The 27,774-nt window shown below is 49.1% G+C and overlaps 2 protein-coding genes across 7 annotated transcripts; both read left to right on the forward strand.

The window, feature by feature from the left end:
- Positions 1-10: 10 nt before the first annotated feature.
- Positions 11-23,997, forward strand: ZGPAT (zinc finger CCCH-type and G-patch domain containing). Of its 6 annotated transcripts, none has more exons than XM_064276375.1 (8): positions 11-45; positions 348-569; positions 689-1,336; positions 20,778-20,911; positions 21,238-21,393; positions 22,061-22,180; positions 23,045-23,462; positions 23,621-23,997. In XM_064276375.1, exons 2-8 carry the CDS (start codon positions 469-471, stop codon positions 23,757-23,759), a joined length of 1,716 nt encoding a protein of 571 aa, XP_064132445.1. In that variant the 5' UTR covers positions 11-45; positions 348-468; the 3' UTR covers positions 23,760-23,997. The 6 variants fall into 6 exon arrangements, with proteins under 6 accessions (XP_064132445.1, XP_064132450.1, XP_064132444.1 ...); XM_064276374.1 differs by lacking the exon at positions 11-45 and adding an exon at positions 52-180; XM_064276376.1 differs by lacking the exon at positions 11-45 and adding an exon at positions 52-180 and having other exon boundaries at positions 23,045-23,453.
- On the forward strand, positions 23,789-27,443 carry LIME1 (Lck interacting transmembrane adaptor 1). Its single transcript, XM_064276447.1, has 7 exons — positions 23,789-23,921; positions 24,397-24,550; positions 25,306-25,419; positions 25,640-25,697; positions 25,771-25,858; positions 26,293-26,660; positions 26,750-27,443. Exons 1-7 carry the CDS (start codon positions 23,789-23,791, stop codon positions 26,930-26,932), a joined length of 1,098 nt encoding a protein of 365 aa, XP_064132517.1. The 3' UTR covers positions 26,933-27,443.
- Positions 27,444-27,774: the final 331 nt, after the last annotated feature.

Below are 27,774 nucleotides of genomic sequence, written 5' to 3' on the forward strand. Positions count from 1 at the left end.
GCGCCGCGCACTTCCGGCGGCGGCGGCGCGAGGGCAGAAGTGGTGGTAGGTGCGAGGGCGGAAGGAGGGTCGCCCGACCGCTCTAGCCGGTGAGGCGGGCGGTGCTCTATGGCGGCTGCTGGGTAACCGCGCGGAGCGATGGGGGGACCGTGCTCTGAGGGGACGGGGCCTGAGCCTGAGGTGAGAGGTGGCGCGGAGGTGGGCGTGGACCCGGGGGAACGGAGTCGGCCCGAAGGGTACTGAGGGCGGCCCAGGGGGAGTTGAGGCCGGCTCCGAGGGCTGACTGGGCCGAGGGTCGCGGGCCGGACTGAGGGGAGCTGACGCGGGCTTCTCTGGTCGCCTACCAGGGAGCCCCGAGCTCAGACAGGACACGGAGAACCCCGGTCAAGCCCGACGCATGATCCCAGGGAGGCCTTGGGAGGGAAGCGTAGCTCTTCGTCGGCGGAAACGAGGTTGTGGGGCCATCGGATGGGATTCCTTGCTGGTTCTCCCCCTTGTCGGCATTCTCATCCTTCAACGGGAGAAATCGCCGAGCTGTTTCACGGCCTGTCTGAGAGTTTCTTGAGACCGTGTGAGTAAGGCTCTGCACAGAGCACGGCCAAACCGGTGCTCAGTCAGCTTCAGCCTTACAGGGTGGTGTCGGGATGAGGGCAGCAGACTTCGGGGCTCATTTGCCTTCTCATTGCAGCTCTGGCTCCGGCAGCCTCCTCTCTGAGGACCTAGGGACACACCTCCGTGTCCTCGACGGCAGGATGGACGAGGACAGCTTGGAGATGGCCTTGCAGACCTACCATGTGCAGCTTCAGCAAGTGGAGCTGGCCATGGGTACTGGCCTGGAGGCATCGGAGCAGGCTGACCTGCACCAGCTGCAGGGAGACCTGAAGGAGCTGATCAAGCTCACTGAAGCCAGCTTGGTGTCTGTCAGGAAGAGCAAACTGTTGGCTACACTGGACCAAGAACACCTGGCCCAGGAGGATACTGAGTACCTGGCTTTGCAGAAGACCATCTCTGAGGTAGTTGAGGTACCAGAAGCCCCAGGAGCAGAATTGGAGACTGTTTCTAAAGGAGAGGCAGGGCCTGAACCCAACAACCCTGGGCAAGAGGAAGAAGAAGGGGGGGATGACGAGGAGGAAGAGTTGAGTGGGACAAAGGTGAACGCCCCCTACTACAGCCCATGGGGCACCCTGGAGTACCACAATGCCATGATTGTGGGCACGGAACAGGCAGAGGATGGCTCGGCTGCTGTCCGGGTGCTGTACCTCTACCCCACACACAAGTCCCTGAAGCCCTGCCCATTCTTCCTGGAGGGGAAGTGCCGCTTCAAGGAGAACTGCAGGTAAAGCCCTCTGTTCTGGTGCCCCAGCAGTTAGGGTGTAAGGGACATGCGGAGAGCGGCAGGATCCCAGCTGGCTCTGTCTGTGCGGTGGAGTTTTGTCCTCTGTGACCCAGCAGAGTGGCTGACAAGGAGAGAGCTCTGTGAAGCAGTAGCTTCCCACAGAAGTGTCCACAGTTAGATATCTACTTCAGTTTTACTGGGGGGAAGGACAGAAGAGCTTATGTTGAAAAGAATAGGCTTCTAGCGCATCAGGAGCAGTATTGTCCAGAATGAAACCTTTACGATTTACTTATATTAAGAAAAATTTCAAACACGCGCAAAATTAGAGAGGGTAAGATCATGCTGCCCCTACCTTGTCGTCCAGCTTCATCAGTTGTCAGCGTTCTGCCAGTTTTGTTCGTTTTCCCCAGTTTGAATACTTTAAGGCGTATTCTAAGAATTACTGTTTTTTTCATCTGCGAGTATTTTAGGACATGTCTCTAACAGACACAGACGTGAGTAAAATAAAAAACATCACGTAGTTATAATACCTCACAGATGTAGCAGTAATACCTGAGCCACGCTCAGATTTCCACAGTTGTCGCCATGATATCTTTTTTACTAAAATATCTAACTTTATTTTTCCTTTTTACTGTTTTTGGAAGGGACATTTACTGACACTTCCAGTCGATAACTCCTCTTTATAGCCAGCAGACACGGTGACTAATCCTCGTTCTTTGACTGTGTTATCGACTTATAGATTCTTTTTGGGCCCAGAATCTTATTTGGCAAAGTTCTCCTTCCTTTTTCTCTGCAGTGTTTATTGAAATATGACGTGTGTACAGAACAGTGTGTAAATCATAAATTTCCTCAGTGGGTTTTCCCACTGGACGAACCTGTGTAATCAGCAAACAGGAGCAGGAACAGGCTTCCCACCTCAGTCATCCTGGAGGCTTTCACCACGGAGTCTATATGTGCTGTCCTAGGAGGATGACGAGGGAGAGCACTTCCAGCTGGTGCTTCCTGCAGGCCAGGTGTGCAGTTGTAAGAGTTCCCCACACGTTAGTGCTGTAATCTATCCGTGCGGCTCCATTTCACAGGCTGAAAGCTCAGCAGGGATGGAGTTTGGCTGAAGCATCTCGTGAACACCCACCTTTCCACCACCCAGAGCTGATAAGTTATTTTCTTGAATTTGCTTTGGATTTTTAAAACTAAGATAGGAGGCGGGGCCAAGATGGTAGAATAGCCAGGTGCTTCCTGCGATTTCTCTTACAACAAAGACCCAAAAAAACAAGTGAAACGATTATATTTATGACAAGCAAGGAGCCCTGAACGTCCAAGGCGGTGTTAGAAAATAGACTGAGCTGCAGGGGACGGGAGAGACAGTTCATAAGCGGAGAGGAGTTGCCGCACCTGAATTGCCGGGAACCCCCAGGCACCACTCCCAGGAGTGGCTGCGGCAGGCTGGTGGTAGCGTTCGGCCATGGTTTCCTCAGGGAGAAGCAGCCAGCTGCACGGCATGCCCACACCTCTGGAACCAGAGAGGAACGGTGCTCTCGGCGAAAGCTAGGTACTTGCGTATATTTTAACGTGCTCCCAGCCCCCAAGTCGGCTTCAGTGGCTGTTGATTTCCTTTGGCCTGAGATAGGCCCTATTAAGCGCCCTGAGGCATTCTGCTGACCTTGGAGTAGGGATAAATTCACAATTGGGGGAAGAGATAATTTGCCAGCTCCACAAACTGGGGGAGCTCAGGACAGAAGTGGCTCTTGTCTAGGCATAAAGAGTCCGTGGACTTTGAATATCTTTCCCCCCACATGGTCCTGTGTGGGCCTATTCCAGGAGAATAGGCCCTGTGGGCAGACTGCAGCCATTTCAGCTGTGCAGTGAAGAGGTGGGTGTTTGATCTTTGACACCTATTTGCCTATTAAACAGAGTCGTGATCTACTTGTATCAGGGGCATAAAGCCTGGTGGCTCTCCACTCAGGTCACCCACCCACCCACGACGGGCCCAGGGATAACTGGAACCTCCCAGTCCTTACAACCAAAAGCACTGGGTGCCCAAGGTCCATCTGCAGAACCCACCCACCTGTACGCTCTAGAGAACAGGGACATGCTTTCCTCACAGACACTTGGGGGATGATTCTCAGCCCCCTGCCTTGTTCAGAGCTTGACCCCCTGCTGCAACCAGATACTGGTACCTACAGTAATCACCCTGTCCCTCTAAGACTGTAGGACAAAGCCTGTACCACACACTTGATAAGCAGCTACCTGGACACCTGAGCTGAATTCATACAAGAAAAGTCAATGGACTCCTGGACCGATATACCTGATAACAGCTCTAGCCATCTGGTGACAGGACATCGGAGTTTCAAAGGTGAAACTAATTAGGCTAGCTCGCTCAAGCAAGCCTTATGGGCATGTCAAAACAAAACAAAGCAATAAGCGACAATACAGTAAGCAAACAAGATAGACTAATACAGAGACTTAGAGGTGGTTCGGAGACGGCAGTATTAAGTTACATAAAAAAACAGACCGAGGTTGCCTCAACAAGCTCTCAAAGAATCAATGAATCTTCTGGATGAAGGTGGCTTCCTGGAATTACTGGGTGCAGAATTCAAAAGACTAATATGCAGAACTCTTCAAGACATCAGGAACGAGATAGGAAGGAGATCAGGCAATACGCAGAACAAGCCAAGGAACACGCAGATAAAGTAGTTGAAGAAATTAAAAGGTTATTCCAGAACTTAATGAAAACTTAATAAGCTGCGAGAATCCATAGGCAGCGATCAGAAATTCAGAAGATTAACAATAAAATTACAGAATTAGACAACTCAATAGAAAGAGAAGCAGAATTGAGCACTGGAAGGCAGAATTGGAGAGCTTGAAGGTAAAGCACTTGGCATCAATATATTTGAAGAAAAATCGGATAAAAGAATTAAAAAAAATGAGGAAACCTTAAGAGTCATGTGGGATTCTATCCAGAGAAATAATCTACGAGTGATTGGAGTACCAGAACAAGGAGGGACAACAGAAAATACAGAGAGAATTGTTGAAGACTTTTTGGCAGAAAACTTCCCTGATATCGTGAAAGATGAGAAGGTATCTATCCAAGATGCTCATCGAACTCCACATAAGGTGCATTTTAAAAGAAAGCCATCGAGACATAATCAAACTTGCCAAAACCAAAGATAATTTTAAGAGCAGCTAGGGATAAACAAAAGGTCACCTGCAAAGGAGAGCCAATAAGAATAAGCTTGGACTACTTGGCAGAAACCATGTAGGCAAGAAGGCAATAGAATGATTTATATAAAGCATTAAAGGAAAAAAAATGTGAGCCAAGAATCATATATCCAGCAAAAGTGTCTCTCAAATATGAAGGTGAAATTAGGACATTTTCAGATAAACAGGAGTTTCAGGAATTAGTAAAAACCAAACCAAAACTACAAGAAATGCTAAAGGGAGTTCTTCGGTTAGAAGATCAATAACATCAGGTATCAACCCAAGACTAGAACACTGAGCAGAGCAATCAGAGGTCAACCCAGACAGGGAAGTCACTAAAATAAATCATGATAAAAAAACACTCAAAACAGGGAAACAGCGATACTATTGTGTAAGAGAAGACAACATTGAAACAATAAAGAGGGACTAAGAAATGTAGTCATAGATCTTTCATGTGGAGAGGAAGACAAGATGATATAAAGAAATAAAAACTAAGTTTAAACTTAGGAAAATGGGGATAAATATTAAGGTAACCACAAAGGAGACTAACTGTCCTACTCATCAAAATAAAATACAAGAAAAAAAATAGAGACTCAGCAGAAACAAAATCAACAGCAACAAACATGAGGAAATGACAATATATAAACTACTCAGCACAAAAAATTGGGGAAAAAATTGTCAACAGACAAAAAACATCAAAAGTACAGCACTAAACTTATATCTTTCTATAATTATGCTGAATGTAAATGGACTGAATGCACCAATAAAGAGACAGAGAGTGGCAAAATAGATTAAAAAAAAAAAAAACACACACACACGCAATCTGTCTATGTGCTGCCAAAAAGAGAGACACCTTAGAGAGACAAACTAAAACTCAAAGGATGGAAAAAAATACATCAAGGAAACAAAAAAGAGCAGGAGTGGCAGTACTAATTTCTGACAAAGTAGACTTTAAAGTTAAATCCACTACAAAGGACGAGGAAGGACACTATGTAATGATTAAAGGGACAATATACCAGAAGGATATAACCATATTAAATATTTATGCACCCAGTGACAGGGCTGCAGGATACATAAACTCTAACAGCATTGAAAAGTGAGATAGACAACTCCACAATTATAGTAGGAGACTTCAAAACACCGTTTTCGGTGAAGGACAGGACATCCAGAAAGAAGCTTAATAAAGACACAGAAGATCTAAATGCCACAGTCAACCAACTTGACTTCGTAGACATATACAGAACATTCCACCCAACAGCAGCCAAATATACTTTCTTTTCTAGTGCACATGGAACATTCTCTAGAATAGGCCACACATTAGGTCATAAAGCAAGCCTTAGCAGAATCCAAAACATCGAAATATTACAAAGCATCTTCTCTGACCGTAAGGCCATAAAAGTAGAAATTAGTAACAGAAAAAGCAAGGAAAAGAAGTCAAACACTTGGAAACTGAACAATACCCTGCCCAAAAATGACTGGATTATAGAAGGTATTAAGGATGAAATAAAAAAATACATAGAATCCAATGAGAATAAAAACACTTCTATCAGCATCTTTGGGATACAGCGAAAGCAGTGCTCAGAGGTCAATTTATATCAATAAATGCATGCATCCAGAAAGAAAAAAGGGCCAAAATCAAAGAATTATCCCTACAACTTCAACAAATAGAGAGCAGCAAAAGCAACTCTCTGCCACCAGAAGAAAGCAAATAATAAAAATTAGAGCAGGATTAAACGAAATAGAGAACAGAGAAACAATTGAAAGAATTAAAAAGACCAAAAGCTACTTCTTTGAAAAAATTGATAAACCATTGGCCAAACTGAAAAAAGAAAAACAGAAGAGGAAGCAAATTACCCAAATAAGAAATGAGATGGGTGATATTACAACAGCCAACTGAAATTGAAAGAATCATATCAGTTTACTATGAAAAATTGTACTGACAAATTTGAAAACCTAGAAGAAATGGATCAATTACTAGAAACACACTACTTACCTAAACTAACACAAACAGAGGTAGAACAACTAAATAGACTCATAACAAAAGAAGAGATAGAAAAGATAATCAAAATAACTCCCAACAAAAATAAGCCCTGGCCTGGACAGCTTCACCGCAGAGTTCTACCACACTTTCAGAGAAAAGTTAACACCACTACTACTAAAGGTATTTCAGAGCATAGAAAAGGACAGAATACTCCCAAACTCATTCTATGAAGCCAGTATATCCCTGATACCAAAATCAGGTAAAAAGAAAATTACAGACCTATATCCCTGATGAACTTAGATGCAAAAATCCTCAACAAAATTCTAGCCAATAGAATTCAACAACGTATCCAAAAAATAATTCACCATGAACAAGTGGGATTCATACCAGGTACGCAAGGGTGGTTCAACATTAGAAAAACAATTCATGTAATCCATCATATAAATAAAACAAAAGACAAGAACCACACGATTTTATCAATTGATGCAGAAAAGGCATTTGACAAAGTTCAACACCCATTCATGATGAAAACTCTCAGCAAAATGGGAATAGAAGGAAAATTCCTCAACATAATAAAGGGCATTTATACAAAGCCAACAGCCAACGTCATCCTAAATGGAGAGAGCCTGAAAGCATTCCTCTTGAGGTCGGGAACCAGACAAGGATGCCCTTTATCACCACTCTTATTCAACGTTGTGCTGGAGGTCCTAGTCAGAGCAATTAGGCTAGATAAAGAAATAAAGGGCATCCAGATTGGTAAGGAAGAAGTAAATGTATCTCTGTTTGCAGATGCCATAATCTTCTACACAGAAAACCCTAAAGAATTCTCGAGAAAACTACTGAAACTAATAGAAGAATTCAGCAGAGTATCAGGCTACAAGATAAACAAACAAAAATCAGATGGATTCCTCTATACTAACAAAAAGAACATGAAGGAGGAAACCACCAAATCAGTACCATTTACAGTAGCCCCTAAGAAGATAAAATACTTAGGAATAAATCTTACCAGAGACGTAAAAGACCTATACAGAGAAAACTATAAGACGGTACTGCAAGAAACTAAAAGAGACGTAAGTGGAAGATCATATCTTGCTCATGGATAGGAAGACTTAGCATTGTAAAAATGTCTGTTTTACCGAAAGTGATATATAGATACAGTGCAATTCCAATTCAAATTCAAATGACATGTTTTTAATGAGATGGAGAAACAAAACACCAAGTTCATATGGAAGAGAAAGAGGCCCCGGAAAAAAAAAAAGTAAAGCATTACTGAAAAAGAACAAAGTGGGAGGCCTTACTCTAGCTGATTTTAGAACCTATTATACTGCCACAGTAGTCAAAACAGCCTGGTACTGGAACAACAACAGATACATAGAGCAATGGAACAGAATTGAGAATCCAGACATAAATCCATCCACATATGAGCAGTTGATATTTGACAAAGGCCAAAATCAGTTAAATGGGGAAAAGACAGTCTCAAATGGTGCTGGCATAACTGGATATCCATCTGCAAAAAAATGAAACAAGACCCATACCTCACACCATGCGCAAAAACTAACTCAAAATGGATCAAAGACCTAAATATAAAATCTAAAATGATAAAGATCATGGAAGAAAAAATAGGGACAATGTTAGGAGCCCTAATACATGACATAAACAGTATACAAAACATTACTAACAATGCAGAAGGAAAACTAGATAACCGGGAGCTCCTAAAAATCAAACATCTATGCTCATCCAAAGACTTCATCAAAAGAGTAAAAAGATTACCTACAGACTGGGAAAAAGTTCTCAGCTATGACAATTCCGCTGAGCACCTGATCTCTAAAATCTACATGATACTGCAAAAACTCAACTACAAAAAGACAAATAACCCAATTAAAAAATGGGCAAAGGATATAAGCAAGCACTTCACTAAGGAAGACGTTCAGGTAGCTAACAGATACATGAGGAAATGCTCACGATCATTAGCCATTAGAGAAATGCAAATCAACTACAATGAGATACCATCTCACCCCAACAAGGCTGGCATTAATCCAAAAAATATAGAATAATAAATGTTGGAGAGGTTGTGGAGATATCGGAACACTTACACACTGCCGGCGGGAGTGTAAAATGGTACAACCACTTTGGAAATCAATTTGGCGCTTCCTTAAACTAGAAATAGAATAACCGTATGATCCAGCAGTCCCATTCCTTGAAATAGATCCTAGAGAATTAAGAGCCTTTACATGAACAGATATATGCACACCCATGTTCATTGCAGCACTATTTACAACAGCAAAAAATGGAAGCAACCAAGGTGCCCATTAGCAGATGAATAGATAAATAAGTCATGGTATATTCACAAAAAGGACTACTACGTATCGATAAAGAACAATGATGACTATGAGAAACATTTCATAACATGGAGGAATCGGGAAGGCATTATGCTGAGTGAAATTAGTCAGCTGTAAAAGGACAAATGTTGTATAATACCACTATTATAATAACTGGTGAAATAGTTTAAACAGAGAAGAGAATATTCTTTGATGGTTATGAGGTGAGGACGGAGGGAGGGAGAGAGGGGATTTCACTAATTAGATAGCAGATAAGACTTACTTTAGGTGAAGGAAAAGACAACACACACAATACAGTTGAGGTCAGCACAACTCAACTAAACTAAAAGCAAAGAAGTTTCCTGAAGAAACTGAATGCTTCCAAGGCCAGCATGGCAGGGGCGGGGGCTTGGGGACCATGGTCTCAGGGGACATCTAAGTCACTTGGCCTAATAAGACCTATTAAGAAAACATTCTGCACCCCGCTTTGGAGAGCGGCTTCTGGAGTCTTAAACGCTAGCAAGCGGCCATCTAAGAGGCATCAGTGGGTCTCAACCCACCTGGAGCAAAGGAAAATGAAGAACACCAAAGACACAAGGTAATCCAAGAGACAGAAAGGACCACATAAATCAGAGACTGCTTCGGCCTGAGACCAGAAGAGCTAGATGGTGCTCGACTACAACCGATGACTGCCCTGACGGGGAGTGCAACGGGAAGCCCTTGAGGGAGCAGGAGAGCAGTGTGATGCAGACCCCAAATTCTCGTAAAGAGACCAGACCTAATGGTCTGGCTGAGACTAGAAGGACCCCGGAGGTTATGGTCCCCAGACCTTCTGTTAGCCCAAGACAGGAGCCATTCCCAAAGCCAACTCTTCAGACTGGGATTGGTCTGGACTATGGGATAGAAAATGGTACTAGTGAAGAATGAGTTTCTTGGATCAAGCAGACACATGAGACTATGTTGGCACCTCCTGTCCGGAGGGGAGATGAGAGAGCACAGGGGGTCAGAAGCTGGCCTAATGGACATGAAAATAGTGGAGAGAAGAGTGTGCTGTCTCGTTAAGGGGAGAGAAATTAGGAGTATATAAATTTTTGTATGAGAGACTGACTAGATTTGTAAACTTCCATTCAAAGCACAATAAAAATTAAAAAAATAATAAAGTTGAAGCACCTTTTGACCCCCATGTGCTATCACACCCCCCCCCACAGGCTCTCGTTACCACAAATTTGATGTGTTTTTAGTTCTTCACAGACATATATGTGGAAGTAGCATGTTTGTGTTTCATTTTTAAATAAAGGGTATCCCACAGTGTGATTAGTTTTGGAACTTGCTTTTTTCCCTCAGCATGTTTTTGAGGGACATCCATGTTGATATTTTAGACCCGTACTGTTCTAACTGCAGCCTTGTAGTCCCTCATAAGAAAGTGCCGCATTTTATTTATTCTCTGCCTTCCTGGCGGTTTCCACTTTTTACCTGTTACAGACACCCTAGTTGACGTCTCTGTTTGCATGCTGAGGATTTCTCTCATGTGTGGACTTGGTCGCACATTTCAGGTTTTTGTGTGTTAGTCCTCGTTCCTTGCCTGCTTCCCTGTCCTCCGTGCTGGCTCCCTTTGCCGCTGTCAGACTTTCGAGTTTGTGCCTAGTTAAAGCTGTGAGATGGTGTCTCAGTTTAACTTGTATTTCCTTGATTACGAGTGAGGTTGGGCAGCTTTTCCTGCGTTTGTTGTAGCTCAGTGTCCCGACTTCAGCCTCCTCTGTAAACGGAGATGAGAGCCGCATCTCAGTTGTTGAAGAGTGGAGTGCACTAATATGTGCAAGGAACTTACAGCAGTGCCTGATAGGCAGTAAGCACTCAGCGGGTTTTTTATTTTTACCTTGTTATTGTAAAATAAAATCAGGTACAGGAAACAAATATAGCTTAGCAAATTATTAAAAAGTGAAAACCCTGGTAGCCACCACTCAGATGAAAAATAGACCCTTGCCATCCACTTCAGAAGCCTCTTCCTGTGCCTCAGCCCCAGACAGCCTTCTCCCTCCCCAAAAGTAACCACTGTCCGCACTTTTATAATATCCCCTCCCTTGTGTCTTCTGTGGCCTACTGCCTGAGTGTAACTGTGGTGCAGACACCTGAGTTTAACCTTGCTCATTTTTAAAGCGTAAGGGTGTCTGAATCTCGCCATCTGCTCGCCTCTCTTTCACCCGCCTCTGTCCTCACTGTTCTCCGTTGAAGGACCGGGCCTTTGACACACACAGCCGTGCTCTGTGGTGCTGTCCAGCCCTCAGAGCCCGGGGCTCTCCGACCCCGCTCCATCCCTGGCAGGGCGTACTGTGCCGTCAGGAGTGCGTGAGGGCTGCTTGTGCTCTGCTGTGATGTTGGCAGCTGTTGGTCCGCAGTGCCTGGCTCTGTTGGCTCATTGGGGTTGCAGGATAGAAATTTTTTAATTCTGTTGGTTTGTTTTCATTTATCAGCTGGAATTTTGTGAAGAGATGTTTGCCCTCTTTTTTTTTTTATGATTTGACCACCCCGTGGTGCAGCTTTTATGGGAAAGGCAGGGTAGAGGCTTGGCTCGGTTTTTCTGTTGGGGTTGTTTGTTTGTTTACTTAGCTTCCAGGATAATGAGCCGGTTTCCTTTCATCAGGTGAAGAGTTAACTTAAAAAAAAATTAATATGCTTATGAACTCATGAATTTAAATATATCTTATGGGTTTTACCCCATTCTAGTTCTGGTCCCTAATGAAGCTCAGTTGTGCTGCCTTTGCCCAGTGGGAGTCTCCCCACGCTGGCTCCTGAGTCCCTTCCACATGACTCAGGATCGTCGGTAGCTTCCTTGCTGTCTGGTGGTCAGGGTGTCCCATGCTCACCCATGCATCCCGTGCCCCAGACCTGGATTCTACCAACTCTCTGAGAGGCCCTGCTTCCTTTTAATGGGACACAGTGTCCCAAGACCCACACTGGGTGCCAGGATGGTCATTGTTTCCCTGTCTTTCCAGCAGACAGAGCTGGGAAATATAGGTGGTTACATACATATACGCAAACACGTGTATACATGTCTGCGTGCAATTGTATGCAAAACTATGTATGTATACCTGTATTTTTAATGATTAAATACCCATGAGTTTATACTGATATTTCCAATTCAAACTGAGGACTGTGGTGTTTTTCCCTAACGTCTTCTGGGTTACATGTGTATTTCTTTCTTTTCCACCCCAGAGACGCTGGTTCTCAAGAACACAGGGGAGGACAGAAGCCAAATGTCCTGTAATGACTCATTTGCCTTGTCCTACTTTCCACATACGGCACCCTCAGAATGTCAACACTCACCACCACCAACTGTGATGATGAACACTGTTTACAGTTCTTTTTTGTGTACAGGTCACGCTCTCCCTGCCACTTTTTCTGATTGTTCTAGGTCTCCATCATCATATGGCCATTGTCATCTCCCTCTTGGCCCCTAGTGAGTCTCAGTACTGCGAGGAACTCTGATGCTTGCCACCAGTCTGTCTTGTGTCTTCCTGTTCACTTTGGCACCTCAGGAAGGGCCCCTGCTCTGGCAGGTTGACTGCGTCAGTTGTGCTGGATATAAAATCCTTGGCTCACGTGACATTCTTTAAGTATTTTAAATATGTCACCCTGTTTTCTCCTGACAGAAAGCATTACTGTTGAAAGTCTGATCCCTTGTAAATCACATGGCCTTTTTGCTCTGAGCCCAAAGGACTGTTTGTTTATAAAGCGCTGTTGTTTTATTGGAATATATCTTGCTGAGTTGATCTTCTCAGAGACATGGTGTGCTCTTCCAATATGTAGTTTCAAATTTTTTTTTTCAAGAAAACTTTCCTGAATTACAGTTTTTAGCCTGTGTCTTGGTCTCCATGTTGATTCTTCTTCACTTAACTATAGTGCTTGGCAATTTCCAATTTTTTTTATCTCGTTTTATCTCATTCTTCACTTGTTAATTTTTAAATATTCCTTTTTTTCAATTAATGTATTTTTTTAGAGCGGTTTTAGGTTTATGGAAAAATTGAGCAGGAAGTTGAGAGTTGCCATGCTCTCCTCTCCCTGCCACCGGTTTCCTCTGTTACTGCCATCTTGTGTTGGAGTGGTACCTTTGTCACAACTGAGGAGCCAGAGTTCACTCTGTTGTGCAGCTGTATGGATTTTGAGTACGTTTGTTACAACTGATGAACTAGTATCAATACATTGTTAATTAAAGTCCATAGTTTACTTTAGAGCACACTCTGTTGTAGAGTCCTATGAGTTTTGACAAATGTCCATCACTACAGTATCATGCAGGACATTTTCACTGCCCTAAAAATGCCCCACCCATTCATCCATCACCTCCAGCCCCCGAATCCCTGGAAACCACTGATCTTTTTACCATCTTTATAGTTTTGGCTTTTCCACACTGTCACAGTGTTGGTCTGTAGCCTTTTCAGACTGGCCTCCTTCAGTTGGCAATATGCGTTTAATATTTCTTCTTGACTTTTTGTGGTTTAATAGCTCATTTGTTCTTACTGCTGAATAATATCCTATTTTATGGGTGTATCACAGTCTTTATCCATTCATCTATTGAAGGACATCTTGGTTGCTTCCAATTTTTGGCAATTACGAGTCGAACTGCTATGAACATTTGTGTGCAGGTTTTTGTGTGGACATAAATTTTCACCTCCTTTGGGTAAACAATTAGGAGTGCAATTGCTGGATCTTATGGTAAGCCTGTGTTTAGTTTTGTGAGAAGCTACCAGACGTTCTTCCAAAGTGTCTGCACCGTTTTGCATTCCCACCAGCAATGACTGAGTTCTTGTTGGTTGTCACCCTCGTCAGCACTTGGTGTTGTCAGTATTTTGGATTTTAGCCACTCTAATACATGCGTAGTGGTGTCTCATTGCTTTTGTTTATAGTTCCCCAATGACATACTACGTTGAGCATCTTTTTCGTACGCTCATTTGCCATCTGGAAATCTTTGGTGAGGTGTCTGTTCAGATCTTTTGCTCATTTTTAAATTGTGTTGTTTTCTCATTGTTGAGATTTAAGAGGTCTTTGTATATTTTGGATCCCTGGTAGCACAGTGGTTAAGAGCTCAGCTGCTAACCAAAAGATTGGCAGTTTGAATCTGCTACTAGCTGCTCCTTGGAAACCCTGTGAGGAGGCACTTCTACTCCGTCCTGTAGGGAATTGACTTGATGGCAACAGGTTTGGTTTTTTGTTTTGTTTTCTTTTGGTCTTTGTATATTGTGGATACAAGTCCTTTATCAGTGCTATTTTTCTTAAGTCACATTCAGATAGATGTTTTACAAATATTTTCTCCTAGTTTGTGGCTTTTCTTTTCATTCTCTTGACAGTGTCTTTTCTAAAGCACAAGTGTTTTACTTGAATGAATCCAACTTAATGATTTTTTTCTTTCATGGATTGTGCTTTTGTGTTTTATCTAAAAACTCGTCACCAAACAAACCCCAGACTCCCTAGATTTTCTCCTATGTTATTGTCTAGAAGTTTTTTAGTTTTGTATTTTACGTTTAGGTCTGTGATCCATTTTGAGTGAATTTTTGTGAAAGATGTAAGGTCAGTCAGTGTCTAGGTTGATTATTTTTTTTGCATGTGGATATCCAGTTGTTCCAGCACCACTTGTTCAAAAGACTGTCTCCATTGAATTGGTTCTTTGCCAAAAATCAGCTGATTCTATTTGTGTGGATCTATTTCTGCGCTCTTTATTTTGTCCTATTGATCTGTCTGTTCCTTGGCCAGTACCACACCATCGTGATCACTGTAGCTGTGTAGTAAGTCTCGAAGTCAGGTAAGGTTGGTACTCCAACTCTGTTCTTCTTCGGTATTGTGTTAGCTATTCTGGGTCATTATTGAGTCCTGTCTGTGAATGTGGAATATATCTCCATTTATTTACATCTTACATTTTTTTTTTTTTATCAGAGTTTTACAGTTTTCCTCATATAGGTCTTGCACATGTTTTGTTAGATTATACCTAAGTGTAAAATGGTGGGAGTAGCATCAGAGCCTGTCTGACTTCAGGAGGGATAATGAGAATCAAGATCAGCCCAAAGCCGATTCCCATGAGGACGAGGTGAGACATACCTCCAACTCTCCAACCTTTTTACCAATTCTGACACCAGCCTTCCTCCCCACAGCACCCTCTACTTCTCTGCTTAGTTCAATGATCCATTGCAGTGGCCACACAGAACTCACAGACCATACTTACAGTTAAGTGGCTGACTAAGGAAGTAACAGGGTACAACTCAGGATCAGGATTAGGATTAGGAAGCATGTAGGCAAAGTCTGGAAGGCTTCCCTGAAGTGGAGAGCTGCTCTCAGCCATGTGTACAAGTAGGCCCGTCTCTCTGCCCTGCATACCCCCTCTCAGCTGCGTAGGCCTCCTCTCAGCCCCTTGAGGACAATCTTCTTCTCAGCCCCCTTAGGACAGGTCTCTCTGCCTTTGGCCTCCCTGCTGCTGGCCTCTCCACTGCTAACTGACCCAGCTTATAGCCAGTGTAGCAGTTTTGTTCAGCTCTCTTAGCTACATTTCTAGTAGCAGATTTCTGCCATTGCTGCAGACTCTGCCATAGGGCCCTTTCCAGGCTTCTCATTGTCTTCAGTGTTACAGCCCTTGATCAGTGTTACAGCTCTTTGAGGAGGTTCCTCACCTCCTCTCTCTCTGCTTCTCTCTTCTTGCCTCTTTTGCCTTTTCTCCTTTCTTCTATCTGCCCAAAAAAAAAAAAAAAATTTTTTTTTTTTTCCTATCTGCCAGCCTCTGTTGGGTCAGCTGCGTATATAAGCAAACTCCTCATCAATTTCAAGGTGTAGCCCTCCTACTAGGGCCACAAATTGACCAGTCCACTCTCAGTAGGCCACAGACACTTCATTTGCATAGTAGGTTATAGTAACTTCATTTGCATAGCCTATAGTCACCTCATTTGCATGGTGTATTGACCAGTCCCTGTAATGTGCATGCCAGTCACATGGCAGGCTGCAGTCTAGGGCTAGACAAAACGTATCAAACTTTAAGTTGATTACAGTTTCCTCAGTGTTATGGATTCAACTGTGTCCCCCCAAAATGTGTGCCGACTTGTCTAGGCCATGATTCCCAGTACTGTGTGATTATCCACCATTTTGTGATCTGATGTGATTATCCTATATGTTGTAAATCGTAACCTCAATGATGTTAATGAGGCAAGATTAGAGGCAGTTATATTAATGAGGCAGGACTCAATCTATAGGATTGAGTCAGTCTCTTGAGATATAAGAGAGAATCGAGCGGAGATGAGAGGGACCTCATACCACCAAGAAAGAAGCACCGGGAGTAGATCGCATCCTTTGGACCCTGGGTCTCTGCTTTGAGAACTTCCTAGACCAGGGTAAGATTGATGACAAGGACCTTCCCCTATAGCTGACAGAGAAGCCTTCCCCTGGAGCTGGCACCTTGAACTCGGACCTCTAGCCCCCTAAACTGTGAGAGAATAGATTTCTGTTTGTTAAAGCCATCCTCTTGTGGTATTTCTCTTATAGTAGCACTAGGTAACTAAGACACCCAGAAAGTGTTGATCAGATCAGCCTGGACAAAAAGTAACAAACCATCTGAGGTAGAAAACTAGGGCAAAGGTCGCTCCTTAGGGAATTCCAATTGTTCATTGCTGGTATATAGGAAAGCAGTTGGCGTTTGTTTATTAACCTCGTATCCTACAACCTTGCTATAATCATTTATTAGTTCAACGAGGGGTTTTTTGGTCAATTCTTTGGTACTCTCTACATAGACAATCATGTCATCTGTAAACAAGGACAGTTTTTTTTTTTTCATTCTCATATTTCCTTTCTTGAGTAATTGCGTTAGCTAGGACTTCCACTACAAGTTGAATAGGAGTCCTGAGAGGGGATAGCCTTACCTTATTCTTCATCTTAATGGGAAAACTTCTAGTTTCTCACCATTAAGTATGATGTTAGCTGTAGGATTCTTTGGTAGATTTCCTTTATCAGCTTGAGGACGTTCCCCTCTTCCTAGTTTATTTTTTTTAAATATCATGAATTGGTGTTGGATTTTGTCAGGTGCCTTTTCTGCATCTGTTGATATGATCAGGTGATTTTCCTTCTATAGCCTGTTGATATGGTGGATTACGTTGGTTTTTGAATGTTGCACCAGCCGTGTGTACCTGTAATGAATCCCACTTGGTCATGGTGTATAATTCTTTTCATACATTTTTGTATTTGATTTGCTAGTATTTTGTTGAGGATTTTTGAACCTATGCTCATGGGAAATACTGGCCTGTAGTTATTCTGCCAGTACTGGCTCCAGCTGTGGAGCTCTGCTCCTGGTTGCTCTCAGTTCTGGATCTGGTTTACTGGTTCACTGATGTCTAAACATCAAGGCACCACTAGTGTACCTGGTATAACTAGGTTCTCCTCGTTGGTTTAGAGAGGGCTTAGACATATTACTGCATACACATGCATGTACATGCATGCCCACATATGCATGTGAACGCTCACACATGCACACCTTGATTAGCGATTAGTAACTGGAGCTTCAGGCAGGGTGAGAGCTGATGGGACGTTGGGATCACAAGGTCACCTGCCAAGTTGTTACTCCAGCCCAGAAAGCTGGGGGTCAGCGCGAGACACCTTTTCCAAGTAACCCAGGCCATCTTGACAGAGCGTGTTCGAGCGTATGTGCGTGTATATGATTTGTGTATGTGTTTGTGTGTGTGTGTGTGTGCATGTATGTGTACCTGTGCAGGATTATGTGTATGTACTGTGTGTGTGCATACACATATGTATGTGTGTGTCTCTGCCTGTGTGTATGTCTGTGTATTTGTGCGTATGTCCGGTATCTGTGTGTATGTCTGTTGTATGAGTGTGTGTATGTATGTGTATTGTAAAATGGTGTGGCAACAGCGTCAGATCCCCTCTTCTGACTTTAGAAGGCAGGGTGGGAGGCGTGAGAATCACTGTCAGGCATGAGAATCACTCCAAGGCTGATTCCTTGGAGGCAGAGCTTTGAGTACCTCCACCCTCCAACCTTTTTACCAATTCTGACACCAGCCGTCCCTCCCACATCACTCTCTGCTAGGTTCGATAATCCCTTGCAGCGGCCGCACAGCACTCACAGACAATACTCACAATTATAGGATTTATTAGAGAAGTAACAGATTACAATTCAGGATCAGGAACGACTCAGGATAGCCTCTCTGAGCCATGCCCTTAGGCAGGCGTCTCTCTGACTTTTGGCCCCTCAGCCCCTTGCCCTGCTTGGGCAAGTGTTACAAAGCTCTTTAGCTTTGCCAGTAAGTGCCTAAGGGCACCCTATGCCGCTAGTAAGCTCCGGCCTGAAGGTGCTCGGCTGTGAGTCAGCACATCCACTGTAACCACCTTGCTTTGTGGGCCAGGAAGCCCACTGCGTCATCTCGCACTGGTCTTCTGATTCTGCTGCTGCTGTTTCTCCGCTACTACTTCTCACCATCTTGGCGCCATCTCTTTCTGTCTTCTGGGTCTAAGAGCTTCTCAGTACAGGAACCCTGGGTCCAAAAGGACATGCTCTGCTGTCGTTTCTTCTTCTTGGTGGTAATGAGGTCTCCTCTTTCTGCCTCTGGGATGACTCATTTTCAGCCTAGCAGCAAAACCAACAATCCCCTCGTTAGGGTTCCATACACCTTGTTTGCATGGTCCTACTCCCATAAGGACTTTGTTTGCACTATTAGCAAGTTGTCCAGTCCCCTTGGTGGGCCACAAGCACCTTATTTGCATAGTCCCACCCAACCATTTGGTGGGAGTTACAAGACCATGGCAAGAAAAGCCATGTAAAAGCGATCTTTCACATCGTATATGTGTATGTATACACACGTGTGTATGTATGTGTGCGTATATATGTATGTGTGTATATCTGTATCTCTGCATGTGTGTGTATGTATGCGTACATGCGAATAAGTCTGTGACTGTGTATGTGTACATGTGTGTACTACCTGTGTGTAAATGTATATGTATGTGTAGATGTATATGTATTTGTGAGTGTATAATGCATGTATGTGCCTGCATGTGTGTATGTGTGTGAGTGTATACATACAGAATGAAACACTACCTGGTCCTTCGCCATCCTCGTGATTGTTGTTGTGCTTGAGTCCATTGTTGTTGCCACTGTGTCAGTCCACCTCATTGAGGGTCTTCCTTTTTTCCACTGACCCTGTACTTTGGCAAGCATGATGTCCTTCTCCAGGCACTGATCCCTCCTGATAACGTGTCCAAAGTATGTGAGACGAAGTCTTGCCATTCTGGCTTCTAAGGAGCATTCTGGCTGTACTTCTTCCAAGGCAGACTTGTTCGTTCTTTTGGAAATCCATGGTATATTCAGTATGCTTCACCAACAGCACAATTCAAAGGCATCAGTTCTTCGGCCTTCCTTCATTGTCCAGCTTTCACGTGCATATAAGGCAATTGAAAAAATGCTTGGGTCAGGCGCACCTTAGTCCTCAAAGTGACATCTTTGCTTTTCAACACTTTAAAGAGGTCTTTGCTGCGGATTTGCCCAATGTGATACGTCGTCTGATTTCTTGACTGCTACTTCCATGGGTGTTGATTGTGGATCCAAGTAAAATGAAATACTTGACAACTTCAGCCTTATAATGTTGCTTATTGGTCCAGTTGTGAGAATTTTTGTTTTCTTTATGTTGAGGTATAATCCGTCCTGAAGGCTGTGGTCTTTGATCTTCATTAGTAAGTGCTTCAAGTCCTCTTCACTTTCAGCAAGCAAGGTTGTGTCATCTGCATAACACAGGCTGTTAATGAGTTGTCCTCCAATCCTGAGGCCCTGTTTTTCTTCGTATAGTCCAGCTTCTCAGATTATTTGCTCAGCATACAGATTGAATAGTATGGTGAAAGGATACAACCCTGATGCACACCTTTCGTGACTTTAAACCATGTAGTATCTCCTTGTTCTCTTCAAACAGCTGCCTGTTGATCTATGTACAGGTTCCTCATGAGCACAATTAAGTGTTCTGCAATTTCAGTTCTTCACAATGTTATCTGTAATTCTTGTGATCCACACAGTCGAATGCCTTTGCAAGTCAATAAAACACAGGTAAACATCTTTCTGGTATTCTGTGCTTTCAGTCAGGATCCATTTGACATCAGCAGTGATATCCCTTATTCCACGTCCTCTTCTGAATCTGGCTTGAATTTCTGGCTGTTCTGTCAAGGTACTGTTACAGCCACTTTTGAATGATCCTCGCAGACTTTTCCTTGTGTGTGATATTAATGATATTGTCCAATAATTTTTGCACTCGGTTGGATCACCTTTCTTTGGAACAGGCATAAATGTAGATCTCTTCCAGTCCATTGGCCAGGTAGCTGTCTTCCAAACTCCTTGGCATAGTCGAGTGAGCGCTTCCAGTGCTGCATCCATTTGTTGAAACATCTGAATTGGTATATCATCAATTCCTGGAGTCTTTTTTTCGCTAGTGTCTTTCAGTGCAGCTTTAGACTTACTTCCTTCGGTACCACTGGTTCTTGATCATATGCTACCTCCTGAAATGACTGAACGTCGACCAGTTCTTTTTGGTGCAATAACTCTGTGTATTCCTTCCATCTTCTTTTGATGCTTCTGTGTATATATATGTGTGTGTACATGTGTATGTGTGTGAGTATGTCTATCTATGTGTATGTATGTGTATCGTGTGTATGTCTCTGTACATATATGTGTATATATGTGTGAGTGTGTGTGTCTGTGCATATATATGTATGTGTACACTTGTGTATGTCTTGTGTGTACGTGTACGTGTATGTATACGTGTATGTGTGTGTTGAATTATATTATGTGTGTGTGTGTACTGGTGTATGTTTGTATCTCTGTTTGTATATATGTGTGTACGCATGCATGCACCTCTCCAAGGATAAAGTCCCAGGCGGTGGGGCCGGCATGCCTTTCTGAGCCCCATCCCCATGCCCTTCTCTGCAGGTTCTCCCACGGGCAGGTGGTCCCTGTGGATGAGCTTCGCCCCTTCCAGGACCCGGACCTGAGCTCCCTGCAGGTTGGCTCCGCATGTCTGGCCAAGTACCAGGACGGCTTGTGGCATCCAGCACGGATCACTGGTGAGGCAGCCATGGCCTTGGTGATGCAGCTCAATGCCCCTTTTCCTTCCTGGGCTCAGAGCTGAGGGGCACGGCCAGCATTCTCTCTGTTCTTGGCGGTTTTCCCCGACACATGGTTGCGCCTTAAGGCTGCTTCCTGTACAGCCCTTCCCGTGTTTCTGGCGTGTTATTGCCAAGCGGCCCCTCCCTCCTCCCTCAGGTCAGGCGTTGGGACCCAGCCCTGAGGTCCTAGGTGAGCGGGACCTCTGCCACAGGGCGGGGTCCACCTCGATTCGACCCCCACCCACTGGGATGGCAGACCTGCAGCCTGTCCTGTCCCACCCCAGATGTGGACAGCGGCTTCTACACCGTCAAGTTTGACTCGCTGCTGCTGAAGGAGGTCGTGCTGGAGGGGGACAGTGTGCTGCCCCCACTGCGCATGGAGCCCACAGAGTCCTCTGACTCCGACGGCGGTGATGGGGACAACTCCAGCTACGCCAGAGGTGTGGTGGCGAGTGGTGGCAGGGTAGGGGTGGAACACAGCTGTCACAGCAGTCAGGTTTGCCCTCAGCACATGAGCAGAGCAGAGGAATGCTGAGCTCTGCCTGCACGGCCGGGGGCAGGAGCAGGAGGAGGGTTTGAACAGGTGCTGGGGTGGCCAGGAGCCACTGGGCAGATGTGATTGGGTCCCAGGTCCTGGCAATGGGGATGGTGTTGGGGCTGGTGCAGGAGCTGCTCAGGAAGTTGATGCACAGGAAGTGACCGCTGGACATGGGGTCAGGGCAGATGGAGAAGAGTGATGCCTCTGCCCGGCTGTATGGAAGGTGGAAGGTACCAGGCCCAGCACTAGATCAGCTAGGAAGAAGGCGGAGGTAGAGGGGAGCCTCATTTCCTAGGTGATGGAGGCAGAGCTTCCTGGGAGGAGGAGGAGGAGTCAGGGAGAAGAGGCTGGGCTGCTACAAGGGGCAGGTGTCCAGGCGGTGAAGACAGAAAGGACCAGGCAGGGGGTCAGGCGAGGGGCTGCAGGGTGGTGATTGCGAGCCAGAGGCACCAGCTGTGTCGGGCCTATGACCGTTACCACATAAGCCCACACAGACCTGGGCAGCCACATCGGGTCCTCTGGGTCTGGCTGAATCCAGCCAACTGGGTGCTGCCCTCTGTTCCCTATAGTTGTGGACACTGGGGCCACAGCAGACAGGAAGTGCACCACCGCCTTCGCCGGCTGGGAGGTGCACACGCGTGGCATTGGCTCCAGGCTTCTCTCCAAGATGGGCTATGAGCCTGGGAAGGGTGAGTGCCCTGTCCTGGGAAGGGTCTGGGAAGGGTGGGTGGCTTGTCTTGGGGAGGGCCAGGGAAGGGTGGGTACGTTGTCCTGGGAGGGCCTGGGATGGGTGGGTCCGCTGTCCTGGGGCGGGGGGGGGGGTGCCTGGAAAGGGTGGGTCTGCTGTCCTGGGGAGGCCTGGGAAGGGCGGGTGTGTTGTCCTGGGGGGAGCCTGGGAAGGGAGGGCCTGGGAAGGGTGGGTCTGATGCCCTGGGGGGAGGGGCTGGGAAGGGTGGGTGCGTTGTCCTGGGGGGGCCTGGGAAGGGTGGGCACCCTGTCCTGGGGAGGGCCTGGGAAGGGTGTGTTGTCCTGGGGGGGGCTGGAAAGGGTGGGTCCGCTGTCCTGGGAGAGGTGGGTCTGCTGTCCTGTGGGGGCCTGGGAAGGGTGCGTGTGTTGTCCTGGGGGGTGCCTGGGAAGGGTGGGTCCGCTGTCCTGGGGAGGGCCTGGGAAGGGTGGGTCTGATGCCCTGGGCAGGGGGGCCTGGGAAGGTTGGATCTGCTGCCCTGGGAAGGGTGGGTGAGTTGTCCTAGGGGGGCCTGGGAAGGGTGGGCGCCATGTCCTGGGGGGGCCTGGGAAGGGTGGGTGCATTGTCCTGGGGGAGCCTGGGAAGGGTGGTTCTGTTGTCCTGGGGGGGCCGGGGGAGGGTGGGTCCGCTGTCCTGGGGGGAGCTTCGGAAGGGTAGTAGGTTTGCTGCCCTCTGGGGGGCCTGTGAAGGGTGGATCTGCTGCCCTGGGAAGGGTGGGTGCATTGTCCTGGGGGGGCCTGGGAAGGGCGGGTCCACCATCCTGGGGTGGTGGGGGGCCGGCAGCATTGCCAATGCCTTGTCTCCCCAGGCCTGGGCCGATATGCGCAGGGCCGGGTGGAGCCCATTCATACTGTGGTGCTGCCCCGAGGGAAGTCCCTGGACCAGTGCGCGGAGGCCCTCCAGAGGAGGGTGAAGGGCGGCAAGGGCGTTACACACAGACCCCCCAAGTGCCGAGGCAAGGGGGCCACACATGCCGGCCGCCCTCCCCCTCGGGATGTGTTTGACTTCCTAAATGAGAAGCTCCAGACCCAGGCTCCAGGGGCCCTGGAGGTGGGGGCAGGCCCCCCAGGGGCAAGGCGCGGCAAAGAAGCCTACCATGCCAGCAAGAGCACCAAGCGGGCCCTGAGCCTTCGGCTTGTTCAGACCGAGGAGCAGATCGGGCAGACCCAGAAGGACATCCGGGGCATCCAGGAGGCCCTCGCCCGCAATGCTGGCCAGTACGCAGGGTGCATGCATGGGATGGGGGGCCAGGCCTGCACAGAGTGTCCCAGCTGGACCCTGAGTGGTGGGCTGATTGTAGGAGGGTCTGAGTGACAGGGGGTGGCAGTGCTGGGGTACCTGGGCTTAGGAGGCACAGCCCACACTGACCACAAGCCTTCCACAGGCATAGCGTGGTAGCCGCCCAGCTGCAGGAGAAGCTGGCGGGTGCCCAGCAGCAGCTAAGGCAGCTCCGGGCCCAGGAGGCAGGGCTGCAGCGGGAGCAGAGGAAGGCAGACACCCACAAGAAGATGACTGAGTTCTAGAGCTGCCACCACTGCTGCCAGCCTCCAGGATGGACCCCCCGGGCATGCACCAGACTCTCTCTGCCACCCTGGAGAGACTCTTGCAGGGGCCTGGTGCTCCCAGGCTGAGCCAGCGCCACCTCTTCCCAGCCAAGCCCATGAACACTGCCCACTGGAGAGAGGGTGGGGGTCCCCTCTGGACACACTTCCCAGCATCTTAAGGTTCCTTGAGACAGGACATTAAAGTGATTTCGTGACATGCCTCTCGGTGGATATTTGGCTGCTGCAGGGTCTTTAGGCAGAGGGGGTTTCTTTGAGGGGCTGTGGGAAAAGGTGGGCTGGGCCCTGGGGTTCTGGAGGCACCCAGGAGGGCTGGCATTCCCACTTTTCCTCCAGATGGGGCTGCTCGGGGTGGGGGGGGGCGCACTGTGGGGGCAGATGGGGTCCCGTAGTGGCCATCTGGGGTTGTCAGTGGTGGCTGGGGTAGGCCAGTCCCAGCACAAGCCCCAGCACATGACTGTCATGGTCTTCCCACACAGAGGCTTCCCTGAAACAGGTGGTCTCATCACCTACACAGTGGAGACCCCCATGTGAGAGGGTGGGACCCACAGTGCTCAGACCATAAGCGTCAGCCAATGGCACCCTGAGTCACATCTAGACGTGGGGGGGGCAGCTACGGCAGGTGGCGGGCTGCAGCAGTGGTGGGTGGGGAAGCGCCGAGACGCACAGCAGGAAGTGAGGTGGGGGCACACCCAGGCTGCTGGCTCCTGCCTGGAGGCTGCAAAAGAGCTGCCGTGCCCAGGCCGCACGGGGTAAGTGCTGCACCAGCCTCCAGCATCCTCCCACAGCGACTCCCGGGGGGCATGAGGACCTGGCCCAGAGCTCCCCCTGGGAGCCCCACCAGCCAGGAAGATCTGAGAACTGGCTGGAGACTTGGTCTACCCTCTCTACCTCCTGCCTCCCCCACCTCCCGCCCCCCCTCCACCTCCGGCCTCCTCCATTGGTCTAAGAACAGGGCCACATGGTGGATCTATCACCCACCCCTGCCAGGCAGTCCTGCTAGGACCCCAGCAAGGGAACACATCCTGTACAGGGAGGTGGTGGGAGGGTATGGGCAGAAAGCCAGACAAGTGAGTGGGCACCCAGAGCAGCCCACACTCCAGTCCCTCTCCAACTCAGGAAGCTGGGCTCTCCTTCGGGTGGCACGGGATTGTCACCAGGCCTGGCCAGTGAGGGCTACAGCCCAGGGTGTGGCCTCAGGTCTGGGCTGCAGGGACCACAGCGGGCCTGGGTCAGATCCACCCCTCCTCACTGGCCAGCGCTTAGCAGTCACCATGTCACCTCTGAGGTCCCTGTGGGGGCAGGCAGCAGAACTCACTTCCCATCCCCTCACCAGGACCAGCTGGAGGGGCACCCAGGCCTCTAGGGGAGGAGGGCCTTGGGCCTGAGGTTTCCTGTGCGCTGAGTCAGCACAGCAGCCGGCCAGGCAGAGCCAGGTGCAGGGCTGATGGGACACCACCCCCGCCCCCCCCCCACCCCGCTCCAGCATCTTCTCTCTCTGCCCCAGGCCAGTAGATGTGGAGATGGGGCCTCAGATGTCCTCAGCTCCTCCTGTCCTCTGGGTCGTAGCCGGCTTTGTGCTGCTCCTCGGGCTGTGGGTGCTGTGCGCGGCCTGCCACAGGTACTTCGATCCGTGCCTGTCTCCCCTGCACCCCTAACCCTGGGCTTGGGGAGCACTGGTGAGGCTGACTTTGGTGGGGTCAGGGGCAGGGCCAGAAGGGGCTTGAGCAAGGCCCTGCACCCAGCTCCAGCATTCACCCTCTATACTGGGGACCTGGGGAGAGGCTGGCTCCTGGCCGCACCTCTGCCACCCTGGCCTGAAACTACCCTCTTGCCCCCAGGAAGCGGGCACCGAGGCCGCAGGCAGGGCTGCAGGGCATTGTGATGCCAGCAGATGGGGTGAGTGCCGGGCGGTCCCTGGGCCAGGCCGGGGCAGCAGGGCAGGGTACCAACTAGCCTTCCTCACCCCCAGTCACTGTTGAGACGGACCCACCTCTGTGCCCTCAGCAAATCGGACACCAGGCTGCATGAGCTGCACCAGGGCATGCGAGGCAGCCGAGGTGAGGGGTGGGCCGGGGGCCAGGGGCCAGGGTGAGGAGGTGAGGAGTGGGAACCACAGGTGGGGGACTGGGGAGCAGGGCAGGGGCTCAGGTCATGTGGCAGCCAAGGTGTGGGGGGGCTGGGAGGGCTGGGGGGCAGGGGCCAGGGTGAGGGGTGAGAACTGGAGTGCAGGGTGGGGGGATGGGGAGCAAGGCAGGGACTCAGGTTACGTGGTGGCCAAGGTGAGGGGTGGCCTGGGGCATGGGGCAGGGGCCCAGGGCAGGGCAGGGCAGGACTGTGGGTAAAGGTGGGCTGGGTTCTGGAGGCACCCAGGGGGACTGGCATCCCCACTTTTGGCACCCTTATCCTTGCACCCTGACCACACTGGGCCCCCAAGCCACTTAGGACCATACTGCTGCCCCTGAATGATCTCTACTATGACCCCCGCCCCTAGCCCCACGGCCTGCAAGCATGGACCTCCTGCACCCACATTGGCTGGAGGGGTACAGGGGCACCCCCAGGCCGCCTGCAGTGCCCCCAACCTTTCCACACCAAGAACTGCCCCGACCCCTGCCTGTCTTTGCTGCCTTGGCCTCCACTGGCCCCGAGGCTACATATTCCAATGTGGGGCTGGCCGCACTCCCCAGAGTCAGCCTGGCAGCCAGCCCCGAAGTGTGGTCAGGGGCCCGACTGACCAGCGGCTGGGCCAGGCCCGGGGCAGGACCCACGGCAGCTGAGTATGCCTGCATCCAGAAGCTCAAGGGGACAGACAAGGGCCCCCAGGGGCAGCAGGGGAAGGCTGAGGTGACCTCAGCCACACAGGTAAAGTGGGCAGGGGTCGGGCGGTGGGACTGGGTGGATCCTTGGCACACGGGTGGTGCTGACCCCTCTATGGGTGCCTTCCTCTCCAGGTGGACATCCTGTACTCCAGGGTCAACAAGCCTAAAAGGAGGGACGCAGGGCCCACCAAAGAGTGGCCAGACTCTGAGGGCTCCGGATCGTCTCTGGCCCCCCTGCAGATGGGCCAGGGTGTGGACCACAACCCCCTGGAAAACGTGTATGAAAGCATCCAGGAGATGTGCCCGAGCTCATGAGCCGGCTGTTCGCAGGAGTGGACCATGCAGGGCGCCAGGCCCCTCAGCCACAGGGAGGGCTTGGGGACTTGCTGTGTGGACAGTAGAGGACCGAATCTGAATAAATTACCGTCTCTCGGAGAACGAACGCTGCACCTCATAGCTGCGGTTCCTGAAATCCTGGGGAGTCAATGGATTGCCTGGAAAGATGAGGGGGCTACCCCCTCTAGCCTGGTGCGGGCTCCCTGCCACGGGGTCGGGGGAGTGGCCTGTCGCCTTAGGTCATGCCCAGGCGGGCCAGGCTAGAAGGCGGATGGAGACAGACAGGCGCTGACTCCACGAGTGTAGCGCGGGGCTGTCCGGAGGAGGTACTTGGACCCTGAACTCCCCAGGCGCACACTCTGCCACCAGCCTCGGTGTTGCATAAGAGTTGTCGGGGTAGGGGGCGGGCGAGTAGTACGTGAGAGGATCACCTACTCCCGGGTGAACCCACTCAGGAAACGCGGCCCGTCGCAGGCTCGGGGACTCCGCCTGCACACCACTGGGGAAGAGGCCTCCGGCCGCGCGCTGGCTGGGCTGGGGCGGAGGCTGGGGGCGGAGCCAGGGGCGGGCCCTGCCGGCGCTCCCCTGCCCCCCGTCCCAGAGGGCTGGAGCGGCCTGGGGCGGGGCGGGGCGCGGGGAGGGGGCGGGCCCAGGCCGTATTCCACCTCGGAATGTTGATACAACGCACGGCCAATGGGTGCGCGGGGGGCTGGACGGGGGTGGGGCGGCCGCAGCTCCCCGGCCGCGGCGCGGGCGGCGGCGGATCCAGGGCGGGGGTCGGCGGCCCGGCCAGCCCGGCCTGGCCCGGGGCCGTTTCCTGA

This window comes from Loxodonta africana, chromosome 24, assembly GCF_030014295.1.
Source record: "Loxodonta africana isolate mLoxAfr1 chromosome 24, mLoxAfr1.hap2, whole genome shotgun sequence".
Classification (NCBI taxonomy): Eukaryota; Metazoa; Chordata; class Mammalia; order Proboscidea; family Elephantidae; genus Loxodonta; species Loxodonta africana.